The sequence below is a fragment of the Argentina silus genome, assembly GCF_951799395.1.
Source record: "Argentina silus genome assembly, chromosome: 14".
Classification (NCBI taxonomy): Eukaryota; Metazoa; Chordata; class Actinopteri; order Argentiniformes; family Argentinidae; genus Argentina; species Argentina silus.
The window spans coordinates 12,024,343-12,036,820 of NC_139668.1; the positions used below are offsets into that span (position 1 = coordinate 12,024,343).

Genomic DNA, 12,478 nt, shown 5'->3' on the forward strand with positions numbered 1-12,478 from the left:
GGTCAGATTCTGAATCTCTTAGCGATGGGGAGCAAGGTAAGGGCGTTTCTGTCGCAACAAGTGGCACCCTCCTCTTATTACAGTCACACTGTGTATCCATAATCCTTTGTGTTGTCTAGCCATGTTTTAAAGACCCTGGGCCCTGTCTGAATGCTCTAATGTATCCTTCCTTCCTCGAAGAAATCAGATTTGACATGACTAGATTGACAAAGTCAATAAGCGTGCTTTGACCAATCCAATCATGTTAGATCGTTGATTACCTCAAGGAGGTTTTGACTGATGGATGTTGTTGATGCTCCGCATTGTTGTAACTGTTGGTCACTGCACCCAGCGATTTCATCTCCAAACTCTTCATCTCACAGGATTAATCCAAGAGTTTGAATGTTCCTGATGTTTTTGCTGTTTTTTGTTTTGTTTTGTTTTGTTTTGTTTTGTTTTGTTTTGGGAATGACCTTGTCAGAATTGTTGTTCTGTCTTTCCTGTCTTTCCTGTTCCACTCTGTTGGTCACCCCATAACTGCATCCTGCTAAGTCCCAATTCAGCCATAAGGAGTAAGGCAGCCAATGCAGTGAGTGTGTGTGTGTGTGTGTGTGTGTGTGTTCTCTACAGATGGTCGTGGTTATGAGGGTTCAAGGGGACACCCCTTCAATGCCCCCCTCTCTCCCAGTGGCCCCATCCAAAGCCCCGAAGGGTGAGTAGTATCTGCCTGGGGTAAAGACTTACATTCTATACATAATACATTAACATTAAACCGAGGATATATCTTTCTTTGAACAGTTGTGGATGGTTCTTTAAGTTTTTGGGGGAGGAATTCTATGAATGGGACACAAATATATATGCAACTATGTAAAAAAGATATGGACAACGTAAAATACTAGTGTCAGATTGTATTGGACTGAATAGACTGGTGTTAATATGTTGTTTGTATATTGTAGTGTAAATGTGGATGGATGTAAAAAAATAAAATAAACTAGTGTTCTGATCTTCTATCATTAAATTGCCTCTCCGTATCTCTCCTTCTTTCTGCCCCTCTCTTTCTCCTGCTCTCTGTTCCTCAAATCCTCTATTCCTCTCTCTGTCTTTGCAGCATGAGGATGGGGTCCCCCATTCACCCCATGGCTGACTCCGGCTTCCACTCCCAACCCTCGGACAGCGCCCAGCACACCCCGACCCCGTCCCACTCCACCCCTCCTTACCCACATGGCCCCCCCTCCCCAGAGGGCTCCCAGGTGAGCGTCATGGGGCTCCACACTGTGCCTGGCAGCCCTAACACCCTCCATCGCACTGTGGCCACCAACACTCCGCCCAGCCCCGCCCTCCAGCGCCGCCTTGCCAGTCAAACCAGCCCAGCCCTGATCCGACACACTCCGTCGGCCAATGGTAACAGAGACGCAGTCCCTGGCAGCCCTGTGATGGGCCGAAACCCCAGAACCTCCAGCGCTGTCCCTCCTAGTCCTTTAATGGGGCGTCATCCGATGACCAGTGGCCACACCACTCCCGACGACAGACAAGGGACGATGTCTCGACAGAGTAGCTCCCCGGGGCATCAACCCCCCTCCACGCCCTCCTTCCCCGTCTCCCCCCAGCCCCTCCTTCCCGAGAAGAGGCGCATGCCCAGTGGAGACAGGGAGAGATCCAACAACGGAGGTCTGCCGTATGGGACTCTGGATGGGAAGACCCCCACCCTGCCCAGTGGGGGCAGTAGCCCTGGTGTGACCACCTCTCACACGCTCCCAGACCTCTCCAAGTTCTCCATCTACGGTGAGAGACGCGCTTAATTGTCGGTCCCACATTAAATTAATTACCACTTTTAAGACGTTATGAAGCCTAAATAGATGCTTCACAAAATACAGTTATGACACAAAGCAAGCACCTGTTACAACACCATTTCAACCCTAACACTATTTCTATTATGCTGTTGTCCTAAAGATGGGTGTCCAGACATTAGGCTGAATGTGAAGTTTGTCCAGGACACCTCAAAGTTCTGGTACAAGCCAGACATCACCAGGGAGCAAGGTGAGAGGACATCACATGTTTGATTTGCAAGGGCTGAGCCACTCAGGAGAGTTGCAGAACGTCAACTGCCAAATAAATACAAAAACAACTACAAAATGACCAACTGGCTACGAGCCACCAGCCATTAATGCTACTCATTTTTTTTCTTCTCTCTTATCTGTCCTTCTTATCTGTCCTTTTTCATCCTCCTTCTATTCCACTTGCCTCCCCCATCCTCCTCCTTTCTCCTCCCCCTCCTCCTCTCAGCCATCAGTCTGCTGAGGGACCGGGAGCCCGGAGCGTTTGTGATAAGAGACAGCCACTCCTTCCGGGGGGCCTACGGGCTGGCCATGAAGGTGGCCTGTCCCCCACCCACTGTCCAGCAGAACAAGAAAGGTAGAACCAGCTTCAGTCTTCTCCTAACCATAGATTTATTGACTATCTGACATAACTATTAACCATCAAGGGGGTAACTTAAAGTAAAGGTTGTGTTTGTTTATTTCCTGGATTCCCCAGTTGGCGACATCACAAACGAGCTGGTGAGGCACTTCCTGATTGAGACAAACCCCAAAGGTGTGCGTCTGAAGGGATGCCCCAATGAACCTTACTTCGGTGAGTGCAAAAACAGACATTCAGGAATTATTGTGCAACTCAGAGGGGTTATATACTTTACTGCATTTTTATAGGTTAAATACAATACAAAATGATAGTTTTTTTTCAAGTCCATGAGGCTAGCTGCAAGTACAAAAAAGAAAAAGATTTGTCATACTCAGCTGATTTTTTACACCTGTGTGTGTATGTATCTGTATTTTATTGTGTGTGTGTGCGCTCGTGTGTGCGTGCTTGCTTGTGAATGTCTCCCAGGATGCTTGTCTGCCCTGGTGTACCAGCACTCCATGACTCCTCTGGCTCTGCCCTGCAAGCTGATGATCCCCACCAAAGGTCAGCACAACCTTTAACACTTGCTTCCCTTCATCCACTTCTAATTAAGAAGACATGTCAAATAGTTATCATGTTAAGGCCTTATGTTGGGCCCAGAATTTTTCCTGCATAACAAAGGCTCCAGGTTTTCCCTGGTCAGGTTACATGGTCAGGAGAAGCGATACTACCGTACTGTGGAACGAGATAAAAACACTGGAAAGAGAAATGCTTGAGAAAAGAGCAATAGATAAGTGTTAAAGGAGACAGAGGAATAGAAACACATTTTCTTAAATCTGTCATTGTTGCTGTCTGTCACTCTCAGATCCAAATGAGGAGGCCATGGAGTTGGCCACACCCACTGACTCTGTGGCTGAGTTTCTGAAGCAAGGAGCAGGTAAGGACAAATTACAAACTTATATAACACTGTTGGCAAAAGGCAAAATTCTTTTTTTTTTTTTTATAGATTTGCATTGCTGATATCAGAGGTTTTCCAGTGCTTTGTTTCATTTATTTAAAAGTTGCCAACCATTTTCATTTCATGCCTTATTCTCAGTAAAATACAGATAATTACTGTTAAACTACTACAGTAAACGTAATGTAATTCTGTTTACAGTAATGTCATTCAGCTGTACACATGCTGCATCGAAAGTACAGATACAGACAGCAGTGGACAGGTGTAGTCATTACACCCTCCTCAGGGCCCAGAGAACCTACAGATGAAGTGTGTTTAACAACAACTGCATTGCAGTGAGAAGAAACCAGACAAATCCTTTCCGTTTCGTCACCAGTGTAGTTACTATGTAGTTACATTGTAATACAACTAACACACAGAAAATTCCATGTAATTACATGGTGTCTGTGCAACTTAATGTGGAGTGTTTTTCCCGGTTTCTCTCCTCATACTTTGCCACTCTTTATGTTCCAGTAGCACAGAAGGTCCCTGAGGAGGCCCATGGTAAATACTGGACTGCATTTTAGATGGACATTATGTCCTGGGGTTTTAAAGACCCCAACCCCCCCCCCCCCCCACCCCACCCCTCTGCATCTGCACCAGCACATTAAACTCTGCATGAGCTCATGTTGATGATACCAGGGCACTACTTTCCCCTCTTCACTGACTGAATGGGATTGCCATGCCTGCCTTTGCCCCTATTGAGTTGTCATAGATAATGAATGGCATCATATTGTGCCTTTCACTTGGTCTCAAAATGCTTAACATTGTTTGGATTTAACCTAACCCATACACCATCATTGCATAACGCTCATTCAGCTAATGCACGGTAGCCAAATTAATTAATTGTCTTGATTTGATGTTTGCTTCCTGCTCTTGAGGTAGAGTACAAACGCGTGGAACACAAACTTATGGAATATTTATTTTAGATTGTTGATACTATAGAATAGTAGCTATTAAATGTTTTATTGGTAAAATACTGTTTTGACCACCTACCTGCATTCAGTGAAAACCTACTGTATGAAATCTTTACTGCATCTTCTTCACAGTTTGAGCATGAGAAGTTTATTGAAAGTTCCACCGTGCCCCAATATGTTTTTTACCCAGCATGCAACGTTCTTTACATCAACTCTGTGGACATGGAGTCTCTGACCGGGCCTCAGGCTGTTGCCAAGGCGATCAGTGAAACGTTGGCCACCAACCCATTGCCTGCGGCAACCACCGTCCACTTCAAAGTGTCATCACAGGGCATCACCCTCACGGACAGCCAGCGGAAGTAATTACTGTAGCTGTCATGTAACACACATGTAAAGCATGTAAAACATTTTTTATTCAAAGCACTTGGACACTATAGTGTGTGTCATATAGTATTTGTTTCAGTACAGATTTGCTCATAGCCTCAGAGATTTTCAAAACTAACTTGCAGTTTTCTCTTGCTCTAGGATTTTCTTCCGGCGGCACTACCCCATCAACACGGTCACCCACTGCGATATCGACCCCCAGGACAGGAAGTATGTATTTCTAATGTGTCTCAAGCCTAATTGTGTTAAGGTGGTGCAGAAGTTAGCATAGACATAATGTCGTGCAAAAGTAGTCTCCATACTGTGTCTGCATTCTTTTCAGTTTTGCCCTTTCCAAAATTAATTTGATGCATCTGGTCTTCACAGGTGGAGCAAGGAAGGAGGTGGTTCAGCAAAGTATGATTCTCACTCCTTTCAGATAATCTAAATAAAGAATACTCCCTCTCTAAAGCTCTCTGTAATAAAGTTGTTGGCTAAACACAAACTATGCCCTGTGTACTAATAGCAAGCTCTCTCTCAACCCACAGGCTTTTCGGATTAGTTGCACGGAAACAAGGAAGCACAACAGATAACATCAGCCACCTCTTTGCTGAGCTGGACCCAGATCAGCCCGCCTCAGCCATCGTTAGCTTCATCTCCAAAATCATGAAGCGATGAAACCAACCTTCAAACATTTTGATGCCCCACTTGTGTTTTTTTCTTATTTTTTCTTGTTATTTTTGATTGTATTTTATTCTTTCTTTCTTTTTTTGTTCAGCGGTTTTCTTTTTCTTTTATTCTTAGAGATTTTTTATGTTTGAAGGACTTGGAGATGTTCCAAGATGGCGTCAGAAGATGTTTGGTGGGAGGTGTGACTTGTGATTCGGAGGCTGTTGGAGGGAGATGTTTTCTTCCACAGGGAAACCTGGACAAGAAGAGAAGCTTAATGTTAACAAAAGACTAAAGGAATAAAGTAAAGTTCAGTGAGAGAAAAGGACACTGACATTTATCAGGTTTTTGGATTGTTTTACCAAAGGTAGCACAAGTATGTAATTATTAGCTGGTCGACTAAAGCCATTGTAGGTTTTTTCTTTTTTAAACGATGGGACTGTTGAATCAAACAAACAAAAAATTGAAAGAATGCTTTCTTCATGAACTGTCTGTCTTCAGAAAATAGTTGGCCTCAATGGCTTCTTACAAAAGAATATTTAAAGATGTTTTGCATGTAAGCTCGATCTTTAAGCTTGGTCCCTATACCTTCTACAAAAGTCATTTTCGAACCCAAAGTGGACATTTACAGGCCTGTTGTATGTTGGAAAGGGCTCAACAATGAAAAAAAAAACTATTCTCAACTTTACATAGCAGACCAAACTTCTCATTACACCACACTGTGGTCTAACCAAACCAGAATGGCATCACCTCTCAGAGGTCCAGGCTTGATCAGTCAATCCTAGAGCTCATCGATGGATTTCAGATCTGGGGGGTGGATTACTCTAGCTTGTGGAAGTGGGGAATCTTCTGAGTATACTGCTGTCATGCGTGGACCCGCTTTTGGCTTTGCACCATGCAAACAGACTGGGAACTCCTGTCCACATGATGGCGCTGTTTAGCAAGGCTTAGACTTGATTCTGCTTCACTCAGACCGATCCCTCGTCACCTGCTTACTGCAGTATGGCTGTTCACAATCACAGACACTGCAACTAAACACACTGGAAACGCCAGGGACCGGCCCTAGGACCTGGACCTATGCACTGCCCTGCATGTTTTAGTCCAAACGCAACCCTTCTAAGCTACGTTCAACATCACCGAAACGTCCATCCTGCTATGAAGAACTTTAACCTAAGACAAGGACAATTGGGTTGTTTGACTTGTCAAAGACTGCATGAAATATACAAACTTTTTTGTACTCTTCTCAGAGTCCTAAAAAATGAACAAGTAGACAACCTTTTGTTGAAGTAGTTACTCGGTGGTGAGATGCAATATTTGTACTCTTTTTTTTCCCATCTTGAAGCAGGGTTTCCTTTCACCGTATTAGATACCTTGAGACAAAAACGTAGACGTTTTCACACTGTTTGTAAATGCCTGCTTATCAAACACACACTCACGCATCTTCCATAAGCTAAGGAAAAACAATATTGATAAAAATGTATATAGATATACTACTTTGAAAGGTTACATAGCTAAAAAGTATTTATTTTTGTTGCTTTGTTCCTTCATGATAACTCATATATACATATATATTGTACAGTCTACATAAAGAAGATTACCTAAGGGATTGAGAAAAAAATATATACTTATTTTGGCTAATGATTTCAAAGTCTGGAGATTTTGAAAGGCGTTTGAATATATATGGTGTACATTACTCTGTACATGTATGTTTGTTTTCAGCTTGTCATGTTTCTTGTTTCACGTCTCTGAGAATGTGTTAGGCATGTACAGTATGGGGTGAAAGCAGATGATTTTTAAAGGACAAATGCATGGACAAAACTGTCCGAGTGGTCTCCAACAAAATGCAAACATTTGTCTTAAGTGTTGCCATAGAAAGTTAGATGGTTTGTATACTTATCATATGAGTTTCACAGACATTTTCCTTCGCAGTTTGAGGGCCAGCACTTGAATATGGTCTGACCGTATGAGATGCTATGACATTTTCTTTCAAAATGGCAGTTTTATAAGGGAAGCATGAGGAAAAAGAATATATAAGCCAACCTTCAATGCAATATATAAACAATTATATGCACCTGTCATAATTACATTATTATTTGCCAAAGATTCAAACGCATAGCGTCTATGGTGTCTACATGTTTTGCTTTTTAATTGTTCTGAGGAAATTGTTATGTTCAGTCAAAATAACTCAGTGTCATTCTGTCATTAATGTAACTAAGGCTGTCTTGCCCCAATTAGAAGTACAAAGCACTTACCTTATGGAATACCACCACCGAAAAAACATGATATCATCCATATATCATATAGAACTTCAGACAAATGTCAGTGGTCAAGGCAACATCAAGTTGACAATGTTGTTTTCCGATTAATCTGAAAAAATATTTTAGCTATGTCTAATCTGATCTCAAGTCACCAAAGGTGCATTTTGTGGCCCTCTAAAGTCACATTCAACACAGCAATTTATTTATTCTCTTCTTATTTATTCTTTCGCCAGTATGTTTTTCAAAGTCCTCCATGTTTGCAAGCTACATTGTATCAGTTGTCAGTGTTACCAATGGAAAAGGAATGTATGGTAATATTTCACATAGAGCCAACAGGTATAATGAATTATGATGCGTATTATGATGGCATATTATAATTCTCAAAATTATACATAACAAAAGTAAAATGCATCATACCTGGTTACTTTAAGTAAAGTGTTACCAAAATTGATTTCTGTGTGGAGGACATAATGAATGTGTGAATGTGCTACTAAGGATGTACAGAAGAGTATTGTGTTTTTTTCATTTGCATTATACTGTCTGTTCCTGAGGAGAAAAAAAACATTAAAGCAATACAAATCAGTTACAGTAAAACATACAGTAAGGTTGTTTGAGTGTTCAGTTTCTCAGTTGTTGTAGAGTCACTGTTATTGTTCCTAGGTGCTGTGCGGTTGGTGGTAAGCACTTTTTTTTTTTTTTTTTTTTTTTTTTTTTTAACTAACTGAGTACAATACAATGGGGTAGAAACAAACAAACAAATTATGGGTATCACAAAGACAAATGTATCCAGATTATATGAAATTTTAGGTCAAACAATGAAGATAGTAGTAATACATTGTTCTACATATTTTGGAAAAACAGAAAGATGGGCTTGTTGCCGGGCAATTTGGCATTGGTATAGATAATACTTGGCTAAAAAGATTGATTAAGAATGCTGTTGCCTCATTGTTACAGATATTGTCAGTCGTTAAACCAAAGTAGACAAACAACATTCATGTCAAAACCTTTAAAAATCATAATCTTGATATAGTTGAAGACATTGATGCAAAATGTTTTGGAATAAGCACCTTCCAAAAACGTATGACTTACAGTCTCTTCACATGTTTTACAGAAGGAACATTCAGGGTTATTAGGGTTGTATCTCGCAAGCTTGCTCTTTGCAGGATACAACGTATGAATAATCTTGTATGACACTTCAAAAATGTTTGTTCAGTAATACATATTTTTGATGTCTTCCCTTTATGAAGCCTGATTGTGTCTCATCAATTATATCACTTAGAACCTTTTTAATTCAACTCGCATACATAGCTGCCATTGTCTTATAGTCATTATTCAGTAAACAGATAGGGCACCAATTTTCTAATAATAAAGGATCTTTTTGTGACTTGGGGATTAAAGTGTCAAGTAATAATGTCTTTAGAAAAGTTTTTTATAAAACTGAAGATTTGTTATTTTTGAGAGAATTAATAGAGTCTAATACATCATTTATATCAAGTGGGGCATTACAGCAACTCTATTTTCTTTACGTATAGATTTGTTGCCCTTAGCATCACTAAATAATTTCTCAAAAGCTGTTAGTATTAGTATTATATAGCAGTCTTATTGTTTTTTGTAAAAAAAAAAAAAAATAATTATAAAACTTTAAAAAAAATTAAAAAATAAATAAATCAGCCCAAACTCTAGAGTCTTGGATAATGTTGTTATTTATAATGAGTTTATCAAGACAATTACATTTACAGTTTCTCTTCTCTAGTTTGAAAAAGTAACTGCTCACCTTCCTCAAGCCATCTTCTTCTAGATCGGACAAAAGCACCCTTTGCTTTATTAATATAAATTTGGTCTAACTTGCTTCGTAGTTTAGCCAGTTACATTTTTAATTTTAGATATATTTTGCTGCTATACTAAACTTTTTGCTTAGCTAAATTGGTACCAGCTTTCATCCAAAATGTTTCAAACGTACATACAGTAAGCTCCCAGTATCGACCCAAAGTGTGTTCTTGAATGTCTTTTTCCCCAAAGTTACTGATAATCTTTGATATTTCTTTACATATATATCAACAGCTAAAACAATGGATCTATGGTCAGTTAGAAAAGTAGGCAAAATATCTACCTTTGTTACATGTCTGACAAGATTCCCTGAAATAAGCCAGAAATCAATTCTGGATTTTTGAGACTCATTCTTGTGGCTCCAAGTAGATTCCTTGTAACCTGAGGTTTTTTTTTCTCTCCATATGTCTAGTAGATCAAGTTCAGAAACAAAAACAACAAGTTGGTCCTGTGAGGATGACGGTCTAAGGCTAACTCAGTTGAAATCTCCACCAAGAATTACCTGTATCTTAGGATATTTCACAATTACAGTAAATATTTGACCTGAATTTCCAATTATCCTAGAAAGGAGTAATTCTCTTTCTTAGAGTTGAAACTATATATTACCCAATAGAAAGAGATGACCACTTAAAGTGATGATGGTAAGCACATTACACAACAGGAGATGAAGGGTGCCATAGTCATAGTGAACACTAATGCTGACAATACCAGTGTAGCATAAATAACTGTGTCTACACCCCACTACCTCCCTGATGGTGCTCCCTTGATTATAAACAAGTTCACAACTTGCACCCATATATATACATTACAGATAACTATATATATAACTATATATATAACTCGGCTGTGGCATTCAAGCAATGATGGATTGGTATTAACGGGCCCAAAGTGTGCCAAGAAAACATTCCCCACACCATTACACCACCTCCACCATGAGAAGGTGTACAGGTGAAAGTGTAAGGTTAGTGTATATATATATATATATATATATATATATATATATATATATATATAGATAGATAGATAGAGAGAGAGAGGTAAATGCAGGGCAGATTAGCATTTTGTCTACTTGAAAAGCACAGCAGCGCTCATAATTTTTTTTCTTTTCAAAGAAATGGCCACTTGGTGGCAGTCTTTGTTCTTACCACTTATCTGTTTGCATTTATTACACAATTTGTTTTTAGTTTCATTAATAAGTGCAGGATGTTCTGAGGTCATTCTCATTTACAGCAAAAACCTGGGATTGTTGCAGTGGAGAGGAGATGGCGGCTATGATGGTAAATGGGCCATATTGTGAAATGTCATCTGGTAAACAAAATCACATCTTTCAGGAAGCGTCCTTGTGATATACTGTACAGTATATGCCATGTTAAGTGTTTTTGGTCTCTGTGCCATGCCAATAGAGATAATCACAGTGAACCACCAACTTTCCCTATTAAAAAATGATTCTGGAGGAAGGGAAGGCTGTCTTATTGGAACAGAAAGTTACAGATTGTACCCTTGAGAATGTGTACAGTAGGCCTTTCGTCATCCTTCTAGAATCCCTCTCAGGGTGATGGCTGTCTAACCCCTCATAGCATGTCTGTACATTTTACTATCTCACTTTGTTAAGCTGACACGCTATAAAACCAGAGGTGACATCACGTCAGTTCTGGGTTTAATAAAAACATGGTGCTCCCTTGCTCCCAGCTAACGTGTTACAACGGAGCGCAACCAAGAGCTGGAGGCGTCATTTACAAATGTCAACATGTCTCCAGCGAGCCTTTCGGCAGACATGTCATGTGCCGTTTTAAATTTGTCTTCAATCTTTCTCTCGCCAGCATCTCTCTCTCTCTCTCTCCTCACATGCATTCACATTTTTCTCTGTGAATTGTCTGTCCTAAGTTGTCTCTGTGTGTGTGTGTGTATGTGTGTGCATGCATGTGCATGTGTGCACGTGTGTGTGTGTGTTCAGGTCATCCAGGGCAGGTTAAACAGCTTGTCAAGAGCACTAAGCCCATTGAGCAGTATTGCTTTTTCCTACAGCAGTGTGTAAATGGTCACAACATACATCATCATGCACGCACCAGCATTCAAATTCACCAGTGACACAGCCTGATCTCGTCAAGCATTTCGTACAATATAATATGTACAGTAAAGTAATATTAGAGAACACGTAAAGATGTTTACGTGTGGGTAGTCAGTAGGATGTAAAGATGTTTACGTGTGGGTAGTCAGTAGGATGTAAAGATGTTTACGTGTGGGTAGTCAGTAGGATGTAAAGATTTTACAAATCAGGCAACGTCGACTGGCAGGCAAGTCGTTGCTCACATGCTTCATGGAAACAGTGAAGATTAACATTTTACATCTTCACACGCAGGTCACACGTTCTACTATACGTAAACATCTTTATGTCCTACTCACTGCCAACACGTAAAGATCTTTATGTTTTCTAGTTACATAACTTTACGTATGATATCATACCAATGATTGATGACATCATGACACCATGTGGGGCTAGCTTTTCTGCTGGTGTGGTGGTGTGTGAGCACAGATAGTTAGAAGACATACAATGTTGTGACCATTTAAGCATTTGCAAAGCTTGAAAGCTGTACCTCAACTTCTCTTGTACCCTTTACTGGCCCTTATTGGTAGTGATGAGGGGGAAAATAGCCTGTGGTAAAATCCACAAGGTAATTAAATGTCAATCAACCCCCCTCAGCTCAGAACTGATATTTACAATGCTGCACAATCACAGTGCCTCGGAAAGTCTTCAGGCCCCTTCATTTTTTCCACATTTTGTTGTGTTATAGACTCAATTTAAAATGGATTACATTAAAAAAGAATTTGCCATCAATCCACACACACTACCCCAGAATGACAAAGCGAAAACACAGTCAATTTATTAAAATTGAAATACAGAAATACCTCATGTGCATAAGTATTCAGACCCTTTGCTATTACACTCTTAAAATTAGCTAAAATGCAAAAATGTCATCAACAAATCACTCACTAAGTTGAATTGAGTCTATCTTAATGCAAGGACAATAGTTCATATTAATTCCAAAATTACATGAACTATTATCCTTGCATTAAGA

The 12,478-nt window shown here is 40.1% G+C and overlaps 1 protein-coding gene across 1 annotated transcript in view; it reads left to right on the top strand.

Moving 5' to 3' along the window:
* Positions 1-8,172, top strand: part of tns1a (tensin 1a) — a 53,252-nt gene extending 45,080 nt beyond the window's left edge. The window contains exons 20-31 of the mRNA XM_083684941.1: positions 610-691; positions 1,088-1,761; positions 1,930-2,016; positions 2,263-2,391; positions 2,512-2,607; positions 2,860-2,937; positions 3,239-3,310; positions 3,842-3,871; positions 4,475-4,643; positions 4,810-4,878; positions 5,035-5,064; positions 5,196-8,172. Coding sequence (XP_083541067.1) covers positions 610-691; positions 1,088-1,761; positions 1,930-2,016; positions 2,263-2,391; positions 2,512-2,607; positions 2,860-2,937; positions 3,239-3,310; positions 3,842-3,871; positions 4,475-4,643; positions 4,810-4,878; positions 5,035-5,064; positions 5,196-5,325 — 1,646 coding nt within the window. The 3' untranslated portion in view covers positions 5,326-8,172. The remainder of the gene's footprint in view (positions 1-609; positions 692-1,087; positions 1,762-1,929; positions 2,017-2,262; positions 2,392-2,511; positions 2,608-2,859; positions 2,938-3,238; positions 3,311-3,841; positions 3,872-4,474; positions 4,644-4,809; positions 4,879-5,034; positions 5,065-5,195) is intronic.
* Positions 8,173-12,478: the final 4,306 nt, after the last annotated feature.